Source organism: Arachis stenosperma, chromosome 3 (genome assembly GCF_014773155.1).
Source record: "Arachis stenosperma cultivar V10309 chromosome 3, arast.V10309.gnm1.PFL2, whole genome shotgun sequence".
Classification (NCBI taxonomy): domain Eukaryota; kingdom Viridiplantae; phylum Streptophyta; class Magnoliopsida; order Fabales; family Fabaceae; genus Arachis; species Arachis stenosperma.
This window is the reverse complement of record NC_080379.1, coordinates 104,939,782-104,967,184: the sequence shown is the minus strand read 5'-3', so window position 1 is coordinate 104,967,184 and position 27,403 is coordinate 104,939,782. Positions and strand designations below refer to the sequence as shown.

The window sequence follows — 27,403 nt, the reverse complement described above, 5'->3', positions numbered from 1 at the left end:
TGCAATCCAAGTTTGAAACAGGTAGGTTCGAACTACATGTAAACGTGGTTTGATTGATTGATGAATCAGATTTTGCTTTGACTAATTTATGTAAAATTATTCTCCCCTTTGCTTTTTTATGTTGTCGTGTTATACCCTGGAGTACCATGGGTATACGAGACGGAAGCAAATAACAAAAGTTCATATTGTAAGACAAAGTGAATAAATAAAATATATTAATATGGGTTTAAGACTTAAGATGATGTGTTTTTGATTTTTTTTTTTAAAAAAATGGTTTATAAAATTAAAATTCGTGAATATTAATTGAAATTTGACATAAAATTTAGCATAAGTTAAACTATTTGAAAATAAGAGCTATAAAAAAATTAAATTTGATATTATTATTATTTTATTTATTTTGTTTCCCATAGTATTCCCAATCCGGCAGGTTGGTCAATGGGTTACTACTATATGTTGGTGGGTCCCCAACTAAGTGGGGCCCACATCTCATTAAAAAAAAAAGAAAAACAAATAAATAAAGAAAGAAAGGCTTTAAGCCACGGTGAGAGAGAAGAGTTTTCATTCAGTTTTGAATGAAAGGAAATTCGGCGTCAAAGAGAAGAGAAATTGGGGGAAAAGGGCAAGCTAATCTTGATCACATTGACTTGGTAAACTTGCTCCATTTCTTATGAAATTTTAGTATGTTATTCCTGGTGTAGAGATGAACATTAGGATATAACTTATTTGTTGTATTGCCTTCTCTTTTGCCTGATTTGAGATACCCACTTTTGTAGAGGGTTTATGTTGATTCCACCAGTTTTGGTGATGTATTTTATTGATTGTTGAGATGCCCTAGTGTCACTAGAAAGACTGTTTGTGTACCCATTATTCTGATAGTGGAAGATTTTTCTGGACCAGGTCCCGTGGGTTTTTTGTCCCTCTTTTGGGGGTTTTCCCACGTTAAAAATTCTGGTGTCTGATTATTTAATTTTCTGCCATTATATTTGCTGCTTGGAGTATCTTTGGTGTTGCCCATTAATTGCACAGGTTGGAAAAAATTATTTTTGGTGCTTCCGCTGTTAGACAGGTTCTTGATTTAAACATGTGTTGAGTTTTTCCCAACAAAGTGGTATCAGAGCTTTGGTTGTTTATTTCTGTGCTGATTAAATGGAGGAAAATACTCATGGACCGAATATGGTCAAATTGAATTCCCAAAATTATTCAATTTGGAAGACCCTCATGGAAGATATGCTGTATAGCAAGGACTTGTATGATCCTGTGGAAGGGGATAAATCCAAAGGTACTAAATCCGATGCTGAATGGAAGAAGTTGAATCGGAAGGCAGTTGCTTTGATGAGGCAATGGCTTGATCTTAGTGTGTATCCACATGTTGACACCGAAACGAATGCTGAGAAGATGTGGAAGAAATTGAAGGAGTTATATGAGAGGAAGAATGTGCAAAACAAAGCATTCTTGATTAGGAAGCTTGTCAATATGAAGTATGTTGAAGGTAAATCAATGCCGGAGCACTTGAGTATTTTTCAGGAGACGGTGAACCAACTGACAAATAATGAAATCACTTTGAATGATGAGTTGCAAGCCTTGTTGTTGTTGAGCTCTTTGCCTGATAGTTGGGAAGTTTTGGTTGTGACACTGACTAACTCAGCTCCAAATGGGAAGTTGACGTTAGCAATGGTTAAAGAGAGCATGTTGAATGAAGAAGCCCGGAGAAGAGAGCGAGGTTTGACTAATGCCTCCTCACAATCAGAAGCACTTGTTTCAGAGTCACGGGGGAGAAGTCAAAGTAGAAAACCTCACAGTTCTGACAGGTCAGAGAGTCGAAGCAAGTCAAGAGGAAAGTACAAGCCAAGAAAGGAGTTCATTTGTCACCATTGTGGCAAGTCGGGGCATATCAAGAGGTATTGTAGGTTCTTGAAAAGAGAACAATCAAGGGGAAGAAACGAAGACAAAGGTAAAGATAGTGATAAAGAAACTGCTGCTATTGTTTATGAAGATGTTCTTATCACATATGATGAAAATTATGTGAATCTTGTCTGTGATGATTCCACTTGGATTATGGACTCTGGTGCCTCATGTCATGTCACTCCGAAGCGTGAATTTTTCACTTCCTATACTGCTGGAAATTTTGGCAAGATCAAATTGGGAGATAAAGGAGTGTGTGATATCATCGGTATGGGTGATATGTGGCTTGAAACTAATATGGGATGCAAGTTGCAGTTGAAGAATGTTAGGCATGCGCCAGATATGCGGTTCAATCTCATTTCAATGAAGGCATTGGATCAAGAGGGGTATTGCACTTCCTTTGGTAGTGAAAAATGCAAGATTACCAAAGGGGCTCTCATTGTTGCTAGAGAAGACAATAGTCTCACTACTCTCTACCGGTTGCAAGCAAAGTTGTGCAAAGAAGATGTGAATGTAGCTGATGATTCCTCTTCTAATTTGTGGCATATACGTCTTGGTCACTTGAGCGAGAAAGGACTAAGCGTCTTGGCCAAGAAGCACTCACTTCCAGTGAAAGGTACAACTTTAAATACTTGCACTCATTGTTTTGTTGGAAAGCATGCTAGAGTATCATTTCATAATTCTGGACCTCATAGGAGATCACATGTTCTAGATTTAGTTCACACTGATGTTTGCACTATGGATGCTAAGACACTAGGTGGTGCATCATATTTTGTTACTTTTATTGATGATTATTCTCGAAAAATGTGGGCTTTTGTTTTGAAATCTAAAGACCAGGTGCTCGGTATCTTCAAACACTTTCATGCAAGTGTTGAAAGAGAAACAGGAAGGAAATTAAAATGTGTTCGAGCAGATAATGGTGGTGAATACAGGGGTCCGTTTGAAGAGTATTGTAAAGGACATGGAATCAAGCTTGAGAAGACGGTTCCTAAGACTCCTCAACATAATGGAGTTGCAGAGAGAATGAATCGCACTATCAATGATAGAGTCAGGTGTATGCTCTCTCATGCAAAGTTGCCTAAATCCTTTTGGGGTGAAGCGATGAGAACTGCAGTAGATTTGATCAACCTTTCTCCTTCTGTTCCACTTAATGGTGATGTTCCAGAGAAAGTTTGGAGAGGGAAAGATGTCTCCTATAGTCACTTGAGAGTGTTTGGCTGCAGAGCTTTTGTTCACATTCCAAGAGATGAAAGGTCTAAACTTGATGGGAAGTCAAAGCAGTGTATCTTCATGGGTTATGGTCACGAAGACTTTGGTTACAGATTATGGGATCCGGTGAGCAAGAAGATAATTAGAAGCCGAGATGTGATCTTTCTTGAAGACCAAACTATTGAAGATCTTGAGAAGACAGATAAGCCAACAGTAACTGTTAGACGTTCTGTTGATGATGAACCTGGTCCTTCCACTAGACCTCCTATTGATGGGGGAGATGTACAAGTTGATAATGATGGTGATAATTTGCATGATGAACCTGCACCTCAACCTGAGGTGCTAGATGTTGAAGTTCCACCTGAACCACCAGTTGAGCCTGAATTGAGAAGATCTACTAGAGAGCGTCATCCTTCTCAAAAATACTCTCCTCATGAGTATGTGATGAATACTGAGACTGGGGAGCCAGAGAGCTACCAGGAAGCTATGTCTGATGAGCATAAGGAAGATTGGTTGAAGGCCATGCAAGAAGAAATGAAATCCTTGCATGAGAATCATACTTTTGAATTGGTGAAGTTGCCGAAGGGTAAGAGAGCATTCAAGAATAAATGGGTGTTCAAATTGAAAGCAGATGAAAGTGTCTCACGGCCAAGGTACAAAGCTCGATTGGTTGTGAAAGGCTTTGAGCAAAAGAAAGGTATTGATTTTGAGGAGATTTTCTCTCCAGTTGTGAAGATGTCCTCTATTCGAGTTGTGCTTGGATTGGCGGCTAGCTTGAATTTAGAGGTTGAGCAGCTTGATGTGAAGACTGCATTCCTTCACGGTGACATAGATAAAGAAATTTATATGGAGCAACCAGAGGGTTTCGAGGTTAAAGGAAAGGAGCACCTTGTATGCAAGTTGAAGAAGAGCTTATATGGGTTGAAGCAAGCACCAAGGCAGTGGTACACGAAGTTTGATTCCTTCATGGAAGCTCATGGGTACAGTAAGACTTCTTCTGATCATTGTGTATATGTTAAGAAATTCTCTGATGGTGATTTTATAATTCTCTTGCTTTATGTTGATGACATGTTGATTGTTGGTCATGACACTAAGAAGATTGAAAGTCTTAAGAAAGATTTGAACAGATCCTTTGCTATGAAGGATTTGGGTCCTGCAAAAAAAATCCTTGGCATGAGTATCACTCGTGACAGGAAGAATGGGAAACTGTGGTTGTCACAACAGAAGTACATTGAGAAGGTTTTAGAGAGGTTTAGCATGAGTAATTCCAAACCTGTTAGTACTCCACTTGCTAGTCATTTCAAGCTGAGTTCGCAGCAATGTCCTACAAGTGAGAAAGATAAAGCAGAAATGAAGAAGATTCCATATGCATCTGCAGTTGGTAGTTTGATGTATGCTATGGTTTGCACCAGGCCAGATATTGCTCATGCAGTTGGAGTTGTTAGTCGGTTTCTCTCTAATCCTGGCAAGGAACACTGGCAAGCAGTGAAGTGGATTCTCAGATACCTTAATGGTACTTCCAGAGTTTGTTTATGCTTTGGGAGTGGCCAACCTGTGTTGGATGGTTACACAGATGCGGATATGGCTGGGGATCTTGATTCAAGGAAGTCTACTTCTGGTTATATGATGACTTTTGCAGGGGGAGCTGTGTCGTGGCAATCTCGACTTCAGAAATGTGTTGCTTTGTCTACTACAGAGGCAGAATACATTGCTGTTGTTGAAGCTTCTAAGGAACTCTTGTGGATGAAGAAATTCCTACAAGAGTTAGGCATCAATCAAGAGAAGTTTGTGTTATTTTGTGACAGTCAGAGTGCTATCCATCTCAGCAAGAATCCAACGTTTCATTCTAGATCGAAGCATATAGAGGTGAGGTATCATTGGATACGTCAAGCGCTTGAGATGAAGTCATATGCACTTGAGAAGATCCATACTGATGATAATGGTTCAGATATGATGACTAAGAGTTTACCTGCAGTGAAGCTTGATTCCTGCAAAGAGAAGGCGGGCTTGGTGGAGCAGCCTATCCCCACTTGAGTTGGTGAGGGGGAGATTTGTTGGTGGGTCCCCAACTAAGTGGGGCCCACATCTCATTAAAAAAAAAAGAAAAACAAATAAATAAAGAAAGAAAGGCTTTAAGCCACGGTGAGAGAGAAGAGTTTTCATTCAGTTTTGAATGAAAGGAAATTCGGCGTCGAAGAGAAGAGAAATTGGGGGAAAAGGGCAAGCTAATCTTGATCACATTGACTTGGTAAACTTGCTCCATTTCTTATGAAATTTTAGTATGTTATTCCTGGTGTAGAGATGAACATTAGGATATAACTTATTTGTTGTATTGCCTTCTCTTTTGCCTGATTTGAGATACCCACTTTTGTGGAGGGTTTATGTTGATTCCACCAGTTTTGGTGATGTATTTTGTTGATTGTTGAGATGCCCTAGTGTCACTAGGAAGACTGTTTGTGTACCCATTATTCTGATAGTGGAAGATTTTTCTGGACCAGGTCCCGTGGGTTTTTTGTCCCTCTTTTGGGGATTTTCCCACGTTAAAAATTCTGGTGTCTGATTATTTAATTTTCTGCCATTATATTTGCTGCTTGGAGTATCTTTGGTGTTGCCCATTAATTGCACAGTTTGGAAAAAATTATTTTTGGTGCTTCCGCTATTAGACAGGTTCTTGATTTAAACCTGTGTTGAGTTTTTCCCAACACTGTATGCACGTGTGATTTGAATTCTCGACACTTGCTTAAGCAACTAGTGAATTAACCACTAGACCAACCCAATTTGATTTTGTTCTTATTATTATTATTGTTGTTATCCTCAACCCGTTGCTTCCCCTTCATCCGCCTTTGATTTACCAAGCCTTTCAGCGTCTCCTGTCGTCAACATTCACATTTACACACCGACAGAGAGTCAAAGACACACACCCTTCTTTTCAAATCCTAACTCTTTCAACTCTTCTTTTCATATAATTATTATTATTGTTGTTAAAAAGATAGACATTAAAAAAATTTGAATTTTGAAATGGAGAGTGGAGAGAGCGGGGGAGAGTCTTCGAGGGTGGCACATAGCGTGGCAGCCAGCCATGCCGACAGAAGCAATAAGGGGGAGAGTGGAGGGGGGCATGAATCAGGTGACAAGGAGGGGATTAAAGGAGACAGTAACAAGATTCAAGGCTAGCGGATATCGTTCAGAGATAAAGTTGTTGGTGCCTCAGCAAAGAGAGCTTTGGAGGTTGCTGATTCTCTTGATGGGGATAAGATGGCTACAGTAGTTGGTAAGCAAGGCGATTTGGAGATACCAACTATGACGTTCACTGAAGAAGCAAAGGAGATATTGGCAGAGACCTACAAAGATGCCATCGTGATCAAAGTTCTTGGAAAAAAATTTAGCTATACGGCGATCACGCACAGGCTTAAAGGAGTCTGGAGAACCAAAGGAGGATATGAGGTAGTAGATGTTGGTTTTGGCTATTTCTTAGTCAAATTTGATCTCTTGGAGGATAGAGAAAAAGTTATCCTTGGGGACCGTGGATGATTACTGGTAGTTATGTTTTGATTAAATCTTGGAGTTCTTCATTCAGACCTTGTGAAAACACTTTTGGGTCTACCATGGTTTGGATAAGAATCACAGGTTTAAATATTAACTATTGTCAAGAGAGAGCCATGAAAATGATTACGTCAGCTGTTGGCAAACCGATCCGCATCGACTTAGCCACCAAGTCTGCGGAGAGGGGAAAGTATGCAAGAGCATGTGTGCAAATTAACTTGGGACTTCCAGTCATAAAAAAAATTCAAGTTGATGGTCATATGTATGACATAGAATATGAGCACTTGAATTTAATTTGTGAAAAATATAGCTGCTTTGGGCACGTAACAAGAGAATGTGCGAAAGAGAACAACAATGGCATTGGGAAGGAAAACATGGTGAAGGAGAAAAATTTGTCGTCAATGTTTCCGGTGGATAACAACGAGAAAACGGCAGAAGGTAGTCAAATCCCAGTAAAATATCAAAATTCAACTTTTGAATTTGGAATTAATGCCAAATCAATTCCAATTATGGAGAAGCATGGAGCAGCGGATCTTGTGCATGATAATTTGCAATAATCACGCATGGATGGGGATACTCGTACAAAAGAGGGTGACTGGGTTACAGTTAGTAGAAAAGGCAAGGAAAAAGTGGGTAAAGGCCCCAATTTGGTGAAAAAAAAAACCAATGTAGCAATATGCTCCAATTTGGTGAGTAAGAAATTTTCTTTTGGGTCTAATAACATGCATGCTGGATCCTCATCAAATGCAAAGGTGAATTCTTTATCAAATGCAAAGGTGGAGCATAAGGAAAAGAAGGATCCTCCATCAACGCTTGGCTCTTTGGGAACAACTCAGGTGGCTTTCAAGGATCAGAGTACTCCTTTTTTTTAAAGCAGGGCACAAAAGGCAGCGTCCTATTTCGCTTCAAAACTCACCTACTGAAGCATTGTCAATGGATTCTCGAGTACAAAAAGAGCTTGATAAAGCTAGTACAACAACAAACTTGGAGAACCAATCTCAACAGAAGAATGATGGTTCTGCGGCACAAGTCCACCAGAAGACACTTGGAGACAGGGGTCCATCAACGTGAGGTAGAATGATTATACATTCCAATTATTTAATTTAATTTTTTGGATTGTGACCATTTAAATATTATTAGTTGAAATGTAAGGGGGCGTCAAATAAGATGTCTCGGGTGCACTGTAAGGAGTTGGTACGAAAATTTCAACCAACTTTTTTTATTTTGGTGGAAACTCATATTGGGTTTGAAACTATGAAAGAATTTTGGGGGAGATTAGGCTATTATCCTATAGGAATTGTAGATGCTGTTGGACACAATGGAGGAATTTGGTTCCTCTATGCTAATTTAAAATTTTCTTAAAAAATTCTTTGGGCTATGAATCAATGTGTAACTTTGGAAATTGATGGTGGTGGACGAAGATAGATCTGCAGTGCGGTTTATGGCAGCCCTCAAGCCACTAATAGAGTAGAATTATGGAGTCATCTTCTTGATATTGGTTTGTGCATTCAGGACCCGTGGGTGGTGGTTGGAGATTTTAATGATATTTTGAGTGTTCATGAGGTGAAGGGGGGTAATTTCTATTCGAATCGCAGTAGTGTCTTTGAAAGTACTCTAGATTCTTGTGGTCTTTTTGATCTGACAACCTCTGAAAGACGGTTTACTTGGTTCCATAAAATTCAAGGAAACAAAGAAATTGCAAAGAGATTGGATAGAGCTTGCTGTACTACAGAATGGCGCCTTCTTTTTCCAGAAGCTTTTGTTGAAGTTCTCAGCTGTTCCCACTCTGATCGTTGTCCCCTACTTATCCGATGTCAAGGAGTTCCTATCAAGAAAGGAAACCGGCCTTTTAGATTCCAAGCAGCATGGGCAACGCATCTTGATTACAAGGCCATTGTTCAGAAATCTTGGGATAGTATAAACTTTGGCATCCATAGGAAGTTGTTGAGGGTTCAAGAAGTTTCGTTGGAATTCAACTCTACGGTCTTCGGCAATATTTTTATTAAAAAGAAGGAATTGGAGGCTTATTTGAATTGTATTCAACGGAAAATGGAAGCTGACGTTGATCCGATTTTGAAGCACAAAGAGGAAGAATTGAGAGCTGAGTATAATCTAATTTTGGCCCAGGAAGAATTGCTTTGGTACCAGAAGTCAAGAGATCAATGGGTTCGGTATGGTGATAGAAATACTAGCTTTTTCCATATACAAACTATCCTTAGAAGAAAATCTAACAAGGTTCATGGGTTGCTGGTAAGTGATGGGTCCTGGTCTGATGATCCAGAAATTTTGCAAAGAGAGGTTGTTCATTTCTTTAAAAATATTTTTTGCTCTACTGAGCCTATTGAGGTTAATTGCATGGGAGAAATTCCTATGCCATCTCTTAGCCAGGATGCTTGTGATAATTTGACTAAACCAGTAACAATGTTGGAGGTTAAAGAAGCTCTGGATAATATGAGCTCGTTCAAAGCTCCTGAGCCAGATGGTTTTCAAGTTTTTTTCTTCAAGGAATATTGGGATGTGGTGGGTCATGAGGTGTGGCGTACTGTTCAGAAAGCATTCTTAGGGGAGACGTTAAGCCATTCTTTGTTGGAAATTTTGATTGTTCTTACCCCTAAGTGCGACCCTCCAACTAGATTGAAGGATTTTCGGCCAATAAGCCTTTGTAATGTAATTTATAAGCTAGTGACTAAAGTGCTGGTTAATAGATTACGACCATTTTTGGATGAAATTGTTAGCCCAACTCAGGGAGGGTTTATACATGGTAGAGGAGCGCCTGATAATATTATTGTGGCCCAAGAAGTTCTTCACTTTCTTAAGCGGACAAAGTCTAGAAAAGAAGCAATGGCTTTTAAGATTGATTTAGAAAAGGCTTATGATAGAGTTGGTTGGAATTTTCTTCAGCACACTCTTGAATCTTTTGGCTTTCCTTCTCTAATTATTCGGCTTGTAATGAATTGTGTTCAGGCTTCAAATCTTTCTATCCTTTGGAATGGGAATAGATTGGACAGCTTCCAACCTCGCAGAGGGCTCAGGCAAGGAGATCCAATTTCTCCTTATTTATTTGTTTTGTGCATGGAGAGATTGGCGTGCTTCATTTCCAAACAAGTTGATGAGGGTATTTGGGATGGTGTGGCTGTTTCTAGAGGGGGACCTAGAGTTTCTCACTTGATGTTTGCAGATGACCTCCTCCTTTTTTGTAAAGCGAAGAAAAATCAAGTTCAGAATGTTGTGCACACTTTGGAGTTGTTCTGCAAAGCTTCAGGTATGAAGGTTAACATTGAAAAATCTAAAGCTATTTGTTCTAGAAATATCTCTAATAGAAGGAAGAAAATGTTGTCTGGTGTTTCTCATATTCCTTTTACTAGTGACCTAGGCAAATACTTGGGGGTGAATCTTAATCATCCTCGAGCTGCTAGGTCTATTTTTTTGGACTCTTTAGAGAAGATCAAGAATAGGCTGGCTAGTTGGAAAGGTCGGCTCCTTAACAGAGCAGGCAGGCTTTGCTTAATTAAATCTGTTGCTTCTTCTCTTCCTATTTATCAGATGCAAGTGACTCTTTTTCCTACTTCGGTTTGTCAAAAGATTGATTCTGTGCTTAGACAATTCTTGTGGAAGGGAAAGGTGGGGGAGCGTTGCTTAAATTATGTCAAGTGGAGCAAAGTTGTCACTCCAAGAAAATATGGAGGCTTGGGAATTAGAGATACCCAATGTGTAAATTTTGCTTTATTAGGAAAGCTTGTTTGGCAATTACTGCATAATAAAGATAAGCTTTGGGTAAGAATTATGTTGGCAAAATATTTATCTGGGAGGTCTTGCTTTTCACCCAATTTTTCTAATAATGTTTCAAGCACTTGGCGAGCGATTTATAAGACAATAGAAAAGCTTCGTGATGGTTTTGATTGGTGTACAGGCAGTATGTCTCAATCCTTTTTGTATCATGCTTGGCGACCAAGTGGAACGCTAGCTCCTTTGGTTCCTTTTGTGCACATCTCTGATTCTCACTTGAAGCTAGAAGATGTCTGGCACCATGGACATTGGCGGTGGGATATTCTTTACACAATAATTCCGGAAGAAGTTAAACTTGATTTGATGCTCTTTGATCCTATCAAGCAGGCAGGAGATAAAACAGGTTGGTTTTGGACAAACTCAAATACTCTTACCTACTCGACTAATAGCGGGTATGAATGGCTATTGAAGAAGAAATTTGGCTGGAATGATAATGAAAATTGGCTTTGGCTTTGGCGCTTGAGAATTCCAGAGAAGATAAAGTGTCTGCTCTGGCTTTGTCTCAACAACGGAGTTCCCACAGCTAGTTACCGGTTTCAAAGAGGTCTTGCTACTTCTGATTTTTGTCAGAGATGTTATCTTGCTCTAGAGAATATTAACCACTACTTTAGGACTTGCCAAAAAGCTCGTCAGATTTGGATTAGCTTAAATTTGAGAATGACCGCTGAGGACTCTAGTTTAGATTTTGTGTCTTGGATTCGTTCTAATCTCAACAAAAATAAGTTTCTCTTTGCAGCGGCCTTTTGGTGGATTTGGAGGGATAGGAACAATGACATCTTCCATCAAGATGATCCATGGAATAAGGAGAGAATTGTTCACTTAGTTCAACATGCTACTCGAGATTTCTCTAAGGTTGTTACCAACCAAAAATATATTATTCCTTCCTCTTTGCAATATAACTGGGAACCACCTCCAATGAATGCCTGGAAAGTGAACTGCGATGCAAGTGTTTTTGAAAATGAGCAATTAGCTGGCTTTGGATGTATTATTAGAGACAACATGTGAATTTGGATGAAAGGTTGTTCTGTCAGTATACCTCTTTCTAGTGTTCTCTGTTGTGAGCTTCATGCTATTTGGAGAGGGCTTGTTATGGCTTGGGATTGCGAGTGCAAAGAGGTCATATGTGAAACTGATAATCTTGATGCGTTTCTTCTTGTTTCGCGAGGCACAACCAGCATGATTACGAATGACTCTAATCTGCTTAACAAAATTAAAGAGATGCTTCAGCGCAATTGGACAGCTACTTTAGTGCTCATCCAGCGCACAGCAAACAAATGGCTGATTTAATGGCTAAAACTGCTGTTTTAAACAAGCAAGTGTACCTAGAGTGGTTACTGCCCCCTAATAATTTAGACATTATTATTACAGAAGAGTGCCACTCTTTCTCTTAGGTCCTTTTTCTTTGTTCAGTCACAAAAAAACGGGGCTTAAGCCCAGAAAGGAAAGAGTTAGAACTTTATAGTTTTATGGGGTATAAACACTCTATTTTGGTCATCAACAAAGAGAGATTTTTTTTTTGGTAAATAACAAAGAGAGACCCTAAATCAATAAGTGGTGTCTAAGTGTCTAGTTTAAACTATCTTTAGTTAATCCATCTTTGTCTATCCCAATTCATCTATGTGTCAAAAAGTTCAACTGCAAAAGATGTTACTGGGTCCGAAATAAAAAAAATCCAAAAATATAATCATAATCATTAACACAAAATTATACTTACCTGCTTAATTTTTTCCCATGAATCACCATCTGCAGCTTCTGCTTCTAGTCAGGATGTGTTGTCTTTTGAGAAACAAGATAACACGTATTCAGTAGCCTGTGTCTCTACGTCTTTTCAGCAACTAAAAAAAATATTTCTTTCATCACTGTAGTATTGCCTGTAAAATTAAACAAACAAACAAAAAAATATAACTAAACCAAAAATAAATTATTAAAAGTTAGACCTAAAAGTTGGTGAAAGAATAAATAGAAAGTAGAGAGAAGGAAAAAAGAAGGCAAGAGGAGAAGAAAAGTGAAAAAAAAAAGAGGAGGATACGTGGTGAAGTAGAGAGAAAGTGGCAATAAAAGAGGAATGAAAAAAAAGATAAAAAAAATAAAGGAATGAAAAAAAGATAAAAAAAATAAAGATAAAACATACATAGAAGGAGGAGTGAGAGTAGTGAAAGAGGAGTGGAGGAGGCCTCGGGCCACCGTTGTCCTGTGAACTTGTATGACGAAAGCAGCCCTCTAAAGGGTGTTTTTTTCTTTAATTCAGAGAGAGATTGAGTACATAGACTTTAATATGAAAAAAAATTCAAGAAATATTTTGTTTGTATTCATTTTTTTTTTTTACATATGTATGAATCAATTAATATATTGTTGGAGATGTAGTTCTAAATAATGAAATTTTACAACCAACTTTTGTTCTTTTTTAATTTTTCTCTTAATGACTAAAGAGCTTAAGTATATTGGAATAAAAAACTGATGAATTGGTTTAGTAACTAGGTTCAAGTGTCAAATTAAAAAAAATTAATACTTTATTTGATTCTTAAATTTTATGTGAGCCTTAATTTAGTTTTTGAAATTTTAATTACTTTTTTTAATATCCAAACTTTATAAATGTGACCCACATTTGTGTTTTGAGACAATTTCTAATATAAAAACATTAATAAAGCGCTGACATGGACAACTACATGCCATGTTGAAACTTGTAAAACAACGTTGTTATGGCTTTGGTGCTTAAATAGTCTAAAAACGATATCGGATCACTTGTTTTAGGAGAAAAGTTTCCATAAATACCACTTATAATGTCTTTTTCAACTATTGGAGTGTCAAAACAAAAATGACGTCATTTTACAGAGTCTAACATGGCATTCGACTTTTCACGTCAGCGTTTCATTAACGTTTGTGTGTTGAAAATTAGCCAAGGGACTAACATAAGTCACACTCGCAAAGTTTAAAAATTAAATAGAGACAATTGAAACTTCAAGAATTAAATTGAGATTCACGTATAAGTTGAAGGACCAAATTAAATATTATCTCAAAAAAAATATTAAATCAATTAAAAGGGCCAAAATTTATTGAAAACCGACCAATTTAAATAAAACCGATTAAAATCTGAATCAATGACTTTTGCATCCCCATGGGGATCATCAAGACATTGAAATATGATAGTATGATCAATGATCACATGTGGACAGTGGCGGAGTCATGGGGGCTAGCATGTGCCATGATCCATCCCAAAATCTTAAAAACTATAAAAATTAATAGAGTAATTAAAAAAAAAAAGATAAATTAATTCTTAATTTTTTATCCTGCAAATATTTATGTTTTTATAAATTAAAAAATACATTTAAATTTCTAATTCTTTTAAAATTTGGACGCCTAAATCTCTTCGTCCATTTGAGATTGCAAAACATAATAGAAATATCTTACGTAAACACCGTTCCATAGAGATAACTGTTACGGCATAAGGACAAAAAAGCTCCCCAATATTACGTCATTTTAGCATTGGTAGATTCTTCTTTATCTCCTACATTACTCAACTATTGTTGAAGCCACAAGCCAGCAACAATAACGGATTCAATGTCAAACTGAATTGAAAAAGTTGAAAAACATAATGCATACCTTGCCACCAAACTAACACACACTTCAATATTATATGCGATAATTATTATATATATAGTGATACTATATAGGGCTTTTTATTCAATAAATTTTGTCAATTCAATTTAATTTTTTATTATTTATTTTTAAATTAATTATATTTTTAATTATATATAAATACTAATATAAATATAATTTTCTATTAAACATTTACAAATTAATAAAATAAAAAAATCTTTACTCACCACAATATATTTTTTAATAAATATTTATAATATATAATAATATAATAGATATAAATTAATTATTAAAATATAAAAATAATAGTTACTATAATATAAAAATAAAATTAAAATATTTATTATACAAATAATAATAAAATATTATATATTTATTTAATTATGACCGAGTCAATCAGTTCAACCTGTGACCCACCGATTGAATCAATGACCCAATAATCCAAAAATATGGAGTCTCTTTTTTATGTATTTCAGATCGGGTCGGGTCAGGTATGTCCAACTCTTCCCTCACCAAAAAAAAAAACATTAGAGGACTTTTTTGTCCCTAAGCTTTTTTCAAACCATCTACGTAGGACACCGTAATGATCACCTTTGCAAAATGACTTCCACATCAAATATTTTTGTTACGTTTCGTAGTCCCATATGAAAGGAGGGATTTATATGTCTAGTTTTTGAAAAAATAAAAAATTTAAATTTATTTTTTAATTTTTATGAACTTAAATATTTACGAGACAAAAAATTAAGGACCAATTTATCTTCTAAAAAAAATATCAACACCTCTCTAAAATATTATATCAAACCAAGCCTAATAAAGAAGCTATTATTTTTTGTTTTTTGGTGTCAAGAAACTGCACTTTTCTTTCACAGTAGTAATATCAATGTGCTTTGAGAGTCTAAGTCTAACTCAGTTTCCTCCTCCTCTACATGATCACTCGAAGCGACATAATGAATAGGGCCTAGTAGTGGGCCCTGTTGCATCAAGCAATATCACGAACCTCAACATATCATTTCATCACATGTTATGGCGTTATCTTTACATGCATATCAAATATTATGCTCACATGGTTATCATCTTTGACCAAAAACGTCTAATTTTAAAATCTTCTATTTCCCAAAGCTATTAGAAATCTGTATCTAACATTTGCAATCTCTTTGGATTCAACTGCATTTATATTCATCAATATGACATTCTTCAAGGCATCTAAAAAATCTAGATGATAGGTGTGCAACATCATAAGATAATTGCACTCGAATATCACTCTCTCCTTACCATTTTTTATGACCTCATTTGGATAAACAACAATAAAAAAATTCACTATTAACCATATCTATGAATTATAGTTGTCAGAATCAAACTGGTAATCGAACCGATTAGACTATTGGTTTACTAGTTTATTAGTTCAACCGATAAATTACTAATTAAATTGGCAGAACCAGTCTCATATAAATAAAAAATAAAAATAGTCTAAAACATGAAATTAAAATTTAATATATATATATATATATATATATTCACTAATATTTTAAAAATAATCAAATTTTAACAAATTATAATTAACAAGTTATAATCTGATTATTATTAAATAAGTATATAAAATTCTAGTATCTTTTCATAATAAAGACTTTTTAGTTTTATTTTTATATTAAAGTAAATATGTTTTATTTTAATAACTAACTAATTAATTTATATTTATTATATTGTTATATACTATATGTATTTATTGAAAAATAATATTAATAAATATCATATAATCATAAAAAATAATTATATTGTAATTAATAAAAATATTTGATATTTTTTATTTATATATATTTAATTACATTTATATTAATAATTATGAATAATAAAAAATAATATCTAAAAAAATTATTATAAGTTTTTATTATATAATTAATAATTAGCATTTAAAATAACAGGGCTGCTACACATCCATATAATCATATAACTAAGTTGGCCCAAGCCCAAATAGAATCAGGCGCATTAAATGGCGAGTGACAATACGCGCCAGACGAAAGAAAGCCCTCCTTTTTCATTCGCGCTTCATTATGAAAAAACGTTACATCTTCTTCAACACGAAACCAATACATGAAACCACTCATTCTTTTCGAATCTCGCTCAATATCACTCAAACTTCAATCATATTCTTTGCAGAAATCACTACTGGAAAGGAAACGGAAGAATATTTCGCAAATAACAACCAGAAACGAACGAAAACAGCAACAAAGACTACCAAAGGTATGAGAAAACTACTGTTCATTTGAAATCATGCAATGTCGCATTTCTCCTAGTTGCATTTTAGTTTTACTGGATTGATTTGCTTCCTTTAGTAGATGGAACTATTGTGAATGATTTTTACAGTATAACTAGGGCTTGGAATGAAATTTGTTGTTATTTTCATTCAATTCAGTGGATAGTGTAACTAGGGCTTTAAGATATACGTGCTTGTTCTTACTAGTGTGGATAGTTTAACTAGAGCTTTGAAATTGGTTGTTACTATCTTCAGTACTTTTGCATGAAAGAATACTATTCTTTTTTATTGAAAGTTGATCATCATTTATTAACCACATGAACGTTTTTCGGTTCGGTGGCCTTTGTGATTTTGGTTTTGTGCATGAACGAGTTTCGGTTCGGTGGCTTGTGGCATTTTAATTGACTTGATTAAGATATACATGCTTGTGCTTGTTGATGTATTAAATGAAGTATTGACCAAAATTTTTCATTACAAAACAGAACAAGATAATATCTCCCTTTCTACAAATTTTTTAAGCATGAGTTACACTTGATGTAAATGAGTTGTGTTTAGGACAATTGACATTAGAGACAGCTCTTTCACTTTGATAAGCCATACTACTGTAAAATTGTCTCATTATGTTGGATAGATTTCAGCACGAATGGTAGTTAACCTTGATACTTAAAGAAAGATATCAAGTTTCAGTAAGAGTGTTTAAAGAAGCCAATTTGCAAATTTTATTTTGAAAGAACACCTAATTCATGAAATTTTAAAAACTTTTCTTTTGGAAGATGTTGATTTGATTAAGATATACATGCTTGTTCTTATTTGTTTGGATAGTTTAACTAGAGCTTTGAAATTGATTGTTACTATCTTCAGTACTTCTTTTGCATGGAGGAATACTATTCTTATTAATTGAAAGTTGATCATCATTTATTAACCATATAAACGTTTTTCAGTTCTGTGGCCTTTGTGATTTTGGTTCTGTGCGTGAATGAGTTTCGGTTTGGTGGCTTGTGGCATTTTAATTGACTTGATTAAGATATACATGCTTGTGCTTGTTGATGTATTCAATGTAGTATTGACCAAAATTTTTCATTACAGCAAAACACAACAAGAGAAATGGCAACAATGAAGGAGAAGGCACATTATAACGTAAGCAGATTAAATATATTTATCCACTTTCATTCGAATAATATCTATTTTGTATTATAAATATATCCTCATATTCTGTTTCAAAACTTGCAGAAAACTCATTACTGCAGATGCCAAACAAAGGCAATAGTAACAGTATACAGGAAAATGAGTCAAGAAAAGAAAGATATAGTGGAAGAAATGGGATTTGGTGCCCTGGCAAATGCCCCAGAAATAAACGTCTATAATGCCCTGTTGAAAGAATTGCTTGATCGCTTTGATGAAGAGAAAGGATGCCTGAAAATTCTCTAGGTGAAAATATACATAACTCCTCGGAAAGTAGCAGCTGCCCTCGGCATAAACAATGGAGGTAATACACTTTTCACTTACTGCTTATTTTCAGTTCATTGGTGTTCAGAAAATTAAACTGACCGTTTTGGACTTATTTTTGCTATTAAAATATTGTAGGAAATCACTTTCCTGATAAGGTTGATTACAACAACCTGAATCCAGCAGACAAAAAAAATATTTGACAGTGTCAAAAATATTTTCTTGGCGACTTTGACAAGGAATGTGCTGGATATGAGTGTAGAAAGGGAGGAGAACAGAAAAAAATTCAAGAGAAATTTTGTTGTCTTCATACAAAAATGCTTATTGCTCCCCACAACGGTAAGTGTGGCCTTCCTAATCCATAAGCCACCGATCTTCCATGTGGACAACATTTAGAAATGGGATTGGGCAAAACATGTGCTCATCTTCTTGATGAAAGGAGTTGAAAACAAGAGACAGGGGAAGAAACAGTCTGTTGATGGTTGTGTTTTTATGTTAATATTGATATACTTCCATGAAACCAAGTTCCCCTGCCCGTTTGCACCTGATGCTCCCCCTACACCGTGGGTGGCCTATTGGACAAGGCAAATGATCCTTGAACGGATTTCATCCGAAGCAACAGAACCATTGGTAAATACTCTACTAAAATTCCCCCAAAAAATTGCTTTCAAATGCTTTTAAAATACTCTACTAACTAAATAAACTTCTATTTTAGGTTATAATTAATTTATTTGTCCTACTTGCAATTGTTAATTTGTTCATTTGAATGTTTCTGCATTAAGAAACATTTTTCTTGATGATTAAATAGTTGTCATATACTATTCACCATATGAACATTTTTCGATTCGGTGAGATTACTTTATTTGGTTCACCGGATTGTTAATGTATTTTCTTGATGATTAAATAATTGAGTCCGCGTTTCTATTTTAAGGACTTTTGTACAGAAAGGAAAAAACGAAAGAAAAAACAAAACAAGTAACTTGGACAAGAAAGAAAAAGGAAAGAAAATAAAAAAGAAAATTGTCAAGATGGATTCTTCTTCGGAAGAGGAAAGACTTTCCGAATCTGAATCCGAAAGCCAATAAATTTAATTTTCATATTGATTTCATTTAATTTGTATTTGCTTAAATTTGTTCTTATGCGCTTGTTCTTATGTATTGCAAAGAAGAAGAAATTAAAAAATCGAAACAAAGAAAAGAAAACAACCACCAAAGGTGGTTAAAAAATAAACCAAAAAAAACAAAGCCTGTGCCGATAGATTCAGAGAGCACAAGCGAATCTGAAAGCCAGTAAGTATTGTGTAATTTCTGTGAGACATTTTGTTGATTGCATATGTATCACCTTTTCTTCAGCAAATGAATTAATTTCAGTTCAGTGAGCTTCTAATTTTTGTTTTAGCACTTTAATTTAGTTCGGTTCGGTGGTGTCGATCAGTTTAGTTGACTTCATTGTTAGTGTCTTGTCTCCAGTATAAGTTCGATGTGCTTGTCTGTATTCCAGAGAAAATGAAATCGAGAAAACACCCATAATAAAAAGAAAACAACCGCAAAGGGTGGCAAAAACACAAGCCCAATCTGAGAAGGAGTAAGTTTCTCGAATCATATTTTCTTTTATTGATACTTACGTATTAGGTTCCTTGATACTTATTTTATGAACTTTCAGAACCAAACAAGCAAAAGACAATGCTGCGGAAAGAAGAAAACGAGCATTGGAGATGATAAGAGAAAAGAGATCAAAGAAAAAAAATAATGGAGCTCAGTCAACAAACATTGCTCTGGATTAGTTTGACTCTCCAAAGGCACAAAATGAATTCTCTCAGACGTAAGATTCAGTTTATTATTCCCGAGTTCTTTTTCTTTCTTTGCTTAATTTTGCTATAATCTTTTCTAATTCCTCTAGATTCAATTACTAATATTTATTTATCTTGCTTAGAGTGCGGATTGTAAATCTGGATAGCGAGCAACTCTTACAGACGCAAGGAAGCTCTACACCTTCTGTAAATGCCGCGAGCAATACCAGGTAAATTGGTTCACTGCATATTGTACTTTCGGTTTGGTGGTTGTCCAAAAATGAATTTAATGTGTTTCTAGATCTCTGCTTTTAATCTTGGTATCTAATTTTAATGTTATCTTTTTTTTAGAAAAATACCCCGGAAAGCCCGGTCAAATATTTTAGAAAAAAGAAAATCTTCCCAAGAAAGACTTTTAAAACTCCACCAGTGTAAGTTAAAAATATTTATGTTACTCTTTTAGATTTAATTAATAATTTTTGTTTAATTAATCACAAGGAAAATGTGTTTAAATGTCACTAGAGCTACACTTGATTCTAAGCTACAAATCGTTGAGTTTCAACAAGAAACTCGTTCTCAACCTTTAGAAGTGTGAGTTTTTCAATGTGCAAATTCCTATATTTCAAAACAAATTCTAATTATTCGACATTAACTTTATCCTTGTTTACATTCCTTAGACCTCCTCTTGCATTGTCTCTTCCAAGTTCAGTTCAGGAAGAGTTGATCAGGGATGACTTCATCTATGTCCCTCCACAAAAGGAAACACAACAAACTTCTAATAATGAGTAAATTAATAAATATTTATTCACCACATGAATCTTGTTCAATGTTTACTGCTTATACATGGTTTAATTATGGTTCAGTTGAAACCAGAAATAAATTCAATTTGTTCTTGTCTTTGGACTCTCTTCTGTTTATTACAGCTGCCCTCCAAAACCCGAAAAGCAGGGTGTTACAGTGTCTCTTACGAGTTCTATAATTGAAGACTTATTCAAAGATGACTATGTCTATAAAGTTTTTAATGAAGAGTAAGTTTCACATAAAAATTCTTTTTATTAATTTTAATGGTATAGGATAATAATTCTGGGTTGTTATTGAAATATTTTCTATTTAATGCAACAGCCCTACCAAAGAACAACAACAACAATCCCAAGAACCTCCAGTGGGACAGTAATCAGAAAAAGAAACACCTGTTAATGTGTAAGCATAAAATTCTTTAATATCACTTTTGTTTAATATAATTTCGGTTCACTATAAGTTTGGATTTAAGTTCACTATTAGTTTGGATTTCAGTTCACTATAATGATTAATGTCATTTCTGTTAAATATCATTGTTAAATATGATAATAGTTTGGGATAATTATAGAAATATTTACTGTTTAATGTAGCAGACCTCTGGAACAGCAACAACAACCCTACGAAGAACCAACAGCACAGCAATCCAAACAAGAAGGACCTGTTGATGTGTAAGTTTTACTGCTTATATAAATACCGATAATGTTTACTGCTTATACATGGTTTAATTATGGTTCAGTTGAAACCAGAAATGAATTCAACTTGTTGTTGTCTTTGGACTCTCTTCTATTTCTTATAGCTGTCCTCCAGAACCCAAAAAGTAGGGTGTTACGGGGTCTCTTACAAGTTCTGTTATTGAAGAGTTTTTCAAAGATGACGATGTCTATGAAATTTCTGGTGAAGAACAATCCCAAGAACCTTTGGTGGCAAGACAATCAGAACAAGAAACTCTAATCTTGTCATCATTTGATAGGTATGTTACTTGCTTTTCTTTAATATCATTTTTGTTTAAAATCATTTCGGTTCACTGTAGGTTTGGAATTAGGTTCACTATTTGTTTGAATTTCAGTTCACTATAATGATTAATATCATTTTTGTTTAATGTCTTTGTTAAATATCTATCATCTTGCAGTGCTGCTCAACCTAAGGAAAGGGAAGATGAAAGGCCTTCCTTTAATCTTAGGATAAGTCCACCAGCATCTCAACCAAGTCAGCCATCTGAACCGAGTGTTTCATAGCTTGAAACCCTAGAAGAGGCGGTGGTAGATGCTGGAGTGACAGCAGCATTAAAGTTTGCTAAAGCAACAACTTCAGAGCCATCCTTACCAGCTACTGAAGTTTACAAAACCCCAGCGAAAAAGATAAAAATCACGAACGAGTTGATTGAAAAGTGTTATCATTGGATGACACATGTGAAACAGACAAAAGATGGTAGCAATGAATATGAGCCAATATTTGTCTTGAAACATGAGACACTTTACGAGGGGTTAAGAGAATATTTTATGTCTCTAATGCCCAAAGAACACATGCATGCCTCGGTAAATTCTTTGCTAGTTGCAATAACGTTAATGATTTTTCTAAACACTATTATATAGTATATCTCATAAATTTTCATCCTGTAGGTGGTTAGTATACACAGCATGATTCTCAACCAAATAAAATTTTGGTGGTATCAGGAACAAATATATATTGTGCCGCTAGATATTGTGGTAAGCTAAATTTCTTATTCACTGCTGATTACTTTTCGGTTCAGTGGGAATGTTAATATTGATTCACCTGATTGTTATGCGTTTTGTTGAGTTCTTTTGCATGAAGAAAACTTTTCTCTTGATGATTGAATATTTTTCACATTTTATTCAGCATATGAATTGTGTTGGGTTCGGTAAAAATGTGATTTAACTGATATTCATTTTGTAGAATTTTATGTTGGGAACACATGGCGAGTCCTACACTGATAAGAGGACAAACAAGACCTACAGGTTTGATATTGAGCAGTATGCCCACCACCGCCAGTTTCTTGACAAAAGGAAACTTGCATCGCATCTATTTGTAAGTTGTAATTTCTAAAAATTCTTTGATAATTCTCTTGTTTGCTATTGTTTCGACTGAAATATTCTATAATTTTTCCAAACTTCAGCTATTTGTACCAATCTGCAATGGAGCCCATTGGTGGTTGTGGATTGCTGATGTCAACAAAAAAATTCTATGTGCTTGACCCTATCAATAAGCTGCCAGAAAATATACCTGATTCGAGGAAGAAACTGAACGAATTTGTTGTAAATTATTCAAATTATTCAGTACATGAAATAAGTTCGGTTGAGTGTTGTTGATTTATTTTTTTCAATTTTTGCATACCTTTCAGGGAATAATAATTTCTCAGATGAGGGTTTATACTGGGGCGAAACCTTTAATGGAGGATGGACTGAGAGTAGAAGTAGAATATATCCAATTGAATGGTCAACATAGAGAGTAAGAATCTTTCTCTTCTATAGCGCTATTTTTAATATGTTTTATTTTGTATACTATTAATCGTATTATACTCAATTCTTGCTTAGTTATGATTGTGGAATATATGTCATGAAATGGCTCGAAACAATTGATCCACAAAATATCAAAAGCAAGAAGGGATATAAATATAGAACTTGGACACAAGTAAGTACTTTCTAAATTTATAAACTTCTTTCTTTTCTGATTTCAGTTGGGTGCATTTCTTATGTAACAAATTACTTTCAATTGAAATGTAGGGAGAGATTGATAGCTTTAGATACCAATATGGTCCGCACATTTTGTTGCATGAAATGAACAAAATTAGAGACCAAGTGATTTGGGAATCTGAAGTAATAAGACTCCCGAAGCCATTTGTTGCCCTTTTCAGCCCTTATTATAAATTCACATATGGGGATTTAAATAGTAAATAGCATATATTATGATTGGCTGTTTGTAATTAACAATATTTTGTTTAACTTGTTTAAAAAGCAAAAAATGATTACTTCAAATGTATATATGTGAATATTAATCTAAATGTTAATGTTAATATTTATATTTGATTCAAGATGGATTACTCATCTGAGATGTTAATTTATATATCTGTTGGAACTGTCTAGATGCTGTTTTATTCTAAGTTCTTAGTGATTGCAATTACTGTATTTACCAATACATTACGAACTCCAAAAGAATACAGTGAATCAAAATTAATACACTGGGCGAACCGAAAGTTAGAAACATACTGAACCCCTCAACCCTGAACCCTAAAGACTAAAATCATAACCCTGAACACTGAATCCTGAACCCATAAACCCTAAAACCCTAAATCCTAAACCCTAAACCCCTAAACCCTAAACCCTTAAATCCTAAAACCCTAACTCCTAAAACCTTAAACCCTGAACCCTGAACCCTGAACCGCTAAATCCTAAACCATTAACCCTAAACCCTGAACATGGTGAACCGAAATTAATACACTGGGCGAACCGAAAGTTGGAAACACACTGAATCCCTAAACCCTGAACCCTGAATTCTGAACTACTAAACCCTAAATCCTAAACACTAAACCCAGAACCCTGAACACTGAACCCTAAACCCATAAACCTTAAACCCCTAAAACACTAAAACCTTAACCCTAAACCCTAAACCCTGAACCCCTAAACCCCTAAACCCCTAAACCTTAAATTCTAAACCCTAAACCCTAAACCTTGAACCCCTAAACCATAAACCATGAACCCTAAACACTAAACTCTAAAACCCTAAACCCAAAACCCTAAACCCTGAAAATCCATCAAAGAAAGAGTTTTAAAACTCCACCAACATAACTTAAAAATAATTATGTTACTCTTTTAGGTTTTTTTAATAATTTTTATTTAATTAATCACACGAAAAATGTAACTAGCACTACACCTGATTTCCGTTTCTCAAAACAAATTCTAATTATTCAACTTAGAAATTAATACACTAGACGAATAAAAAAATTGCATATATCAATATAGAATTTCACAAAAAAGTGACTATTCATTAAAGACTAACAACAGTCAGAAATTAACCCTACTATAACCATGCTGAACCGAAATTTGCTCATGGGTGAACAAAAATTTACATTAATAAAAACTAAAACTTGTATGACAAAAATTTACATTAATAAAAACTAAAACTTGTATAATCCTCTCTTGGATAATTCATATCTGGTGCATTGTAAAGAGTGGAGCTTGACTGAATCGATGATCTGGAGTCTAAAAAGTTCAACTACAAAAGACATAATTAATTGTATATTAGCAAAATAAACAATTGAATTTTTAACTAATCAAAAGCAAGTCAATTTTACCTCGCTTGGAGCCGTCCTTTTTTTCTTCATGGTATTTGAGATCTTTTTTTCGTGTTTGATCCAAGTCTGTTCTTGGGCCGACCTCTTGTTTTGACACGTGGTGGGCTTTGAAAGTCATTGATAACATGTCATCATGTCATGTTTTTCTATGCTTTTTCATACAAGAAATTGATGATTAGTGCTTAAATATTGAATGCTTTTGTGCTTAAATGGTATATTTCTTTGATCTTTTTATTTTATAAATTTTATAGGAAATAAGTGGAGAAAAAAAAGCAAAATAGCACAAAATCAGCTCAAAAGAATAAAAGAAGAATTTTGGAGCACGTTTTGAAGATTGAGCACGCTTTAGAACCTTAGGCCACACTTTTAAAAACGTGGCCCATGACCATGATGCATTTAATTATTAATGCCTTATGCATGCATGAATTAATAATGAAAGCATGCATGCATTTAATTATTAATGCCAAAAGAATGAAATGAATTAAAGCATGCATGCATACAATGAATTGGCAAATCATGCATTACTAAGTAATATAATGCATGCATGAAGCACATAATTATTAATGCCAATGAAAGCTTACGTTAATGCATTAGCATTAATTAATTAAAGCCATACATTTCTAATGCAATTGGCATTAATAAGTAAAATGAAAACATGCATGAAACATGTACTGAATGAATGCTAGCAAGGAAGCAACGTTCACATAAATGAACAGCGTTCATTAGGCAAGGAAGCGCGTTCAATTAAATGAACGCTACGCTCAATGAAGTGAGCGTTTTCGGGCCCCCATGAAGAAAAGCAAAGCGCGCACAAAGGAAGCAAGGAACGCTACGTTCACAACTTCCAACTGAGTGCTACAAGGAAACTCAAAAAAAGGGGAGCAACCAAGGCTCGAAGAGGGAACCACGCACCAAGGGAGCGCTACGTTCACATCTCTTCACTGAGCGCTATGGGCAAGGAGAATTGGCACGAGGGAGGCACACAAGGCAAGTGAGCGCAACGCTCACTGACTCAACGGAGCGCTCCACTGGAGCCTCACCAAGCAACCCTGACCCATGCCACTTTAATTAAGCCATCCGAATCCACTCTTCTTCAATTCCAAAGTAAGCAAAGCCCATTATCATTACTCAAAGGCTCAAGAGATAGTTAGAATGGGAATTTCATTTAATTATAATTTATTTTTAATTTCAATTTTATTTTAATTTTGTAAAAGCCTATATAAAGGCATCAGTTTCATTTCAAAAGAAAGCTAGCTCTGCTAGAGAGCAATAGGAGTAGGAGTAGGAGTAGAAGTAGAATAGAGAGCTCTTTGAAACACTTTAAATTTTTCTGTAATTGTCAATTTGGTTTATGAAATTTCATGTTTCTAAATTTTCTCTTCTGAAATTTTGCTTTTTGAAATTTTACATGAGTTAGTTTACTATGAGCTTGATTTACAATTCTAAGCAATTTAAATTTTCTTGCACCTCAATTTCCTTTTTCGTGGATCTGAATTTACTCTTCCTGCAATTCTAAGCAATTCTCTTTTTCTGCAATTTCACATTCACATTGAGCTTGATTTACTTTCCTGCACATTTACATTTTCTGCAATTGCTCTAAGTCATGATTTACTGCTTTCTTTACTTTCCAGCACCCAGCCCCCTTTATGTTTGCTGCAATTTATATTTCTTGTTCTTTAAGCTTCTGTCAATTTAATTCCTGCAAGTGAGATCTGCTGCAATTTACATTCCTTGCTCTTTACATTTCTGCCCATTTACTTTTTGCAACTTTAGATTTCTTGTTATTTACATTCTGTTGCTTCAATTTTCACTCAATTCACCAATGTTAGCTTGACTAAACTAATCACCCACTAAAGTTGCTTGATCCATCAATCCCTGTGGGATGACCTCACTCTAAGTGAGTTTTACTACTTGTATGCGACCCGGTACACTTGCCGGTGAGTTTTGTGGGGAATCGTTTTTTCACCCATCAAGTTTTTGGCGCCGTTACCGGGGATTAATTTAGATCAACAATGATTAAGTGGGTGAGAAGTCTAGATTAAGTATTTTCTTTGTTTTCGTTCTCTGTTTCAAGTTGATAGCAAGGTGTTTGAGTTATTGCCTCACTAAGAAATTCTTCTCTATGACATGAATTTCAATTTTCAATGGTGTTGTGTTTTACAAAATTTAAATGGAGTTCAACTCATCTTGTGAGCAAACAAATTTTATGGGATATTACCCACCATCACCAATCTCTAATGGTGGCTGGGAATATCACCAAGAGATCACAATTTCTGAGCACTCCAATCAATGGAGATATGCTTCAGAACCACAAGATGAGCAAGAGAATCACATGGGATACCAACCACTACCACAAAATGATTCATATCATTTTTCTCATGGTGGATGGGAGTGTCAACAAGGAATGAGGAAGTATGAACAATCAAGTGAAATGAACTATTTTTCAGAGCCACAAAATGACTCATACTGTTATGACACATACACAAATGATGGCTGGGAAGGGAAATGCAATGATTCACATTCTAATTATTCAAAGACATTATCACTTGATTATGCTGTCAGTACATACATGGAAGATTGTTCCTCCATACCACAAAATAATCCACACTGTGATGAATTCAATAATCACTCAAACTATGGGTGGGAGGATCAAAACCAAACATCATTCAACAGTTCATACTCCACTCATCAAGAAACATCATCACTGGAGTATGCTTTCAATGAGTTCATGCAAGATTGTCCCCCAAGGCAACAAAATGATTCATACTGTGAT

At 35.1% G+C, this 27,403-nt stretch overlaps 1 protein-coding gene across 1 annotated transcript; it reads left to right on the top strand.

Annotated features, from left to right (window-relative positions):
* The first annotated feature begins 7,217 nt into the window (after window positions 1-7,217).
* On the top strand, window positions 7,218-17,716 carry LOC130966538 (uncharacterized). Its single transcript, XM_057891353.1, has 5 exons — window positions 7,218-7,490; window positions 8,167-11,292; window positions 16,192-16,275; window positions 17,375-17,425; window positions 17,519-17,716. The coding sequence occupies exons 1-5, from the start codon at window positions 7,218-7,220 to the stop codon at window positions 17,714-17,716; spliced, it is 3,732 nt and encodes a 1,243-aa protein (XP_057747336.1).
* Window positions 17,717-27,403: the final 9,687 nt, after the last annotated feature.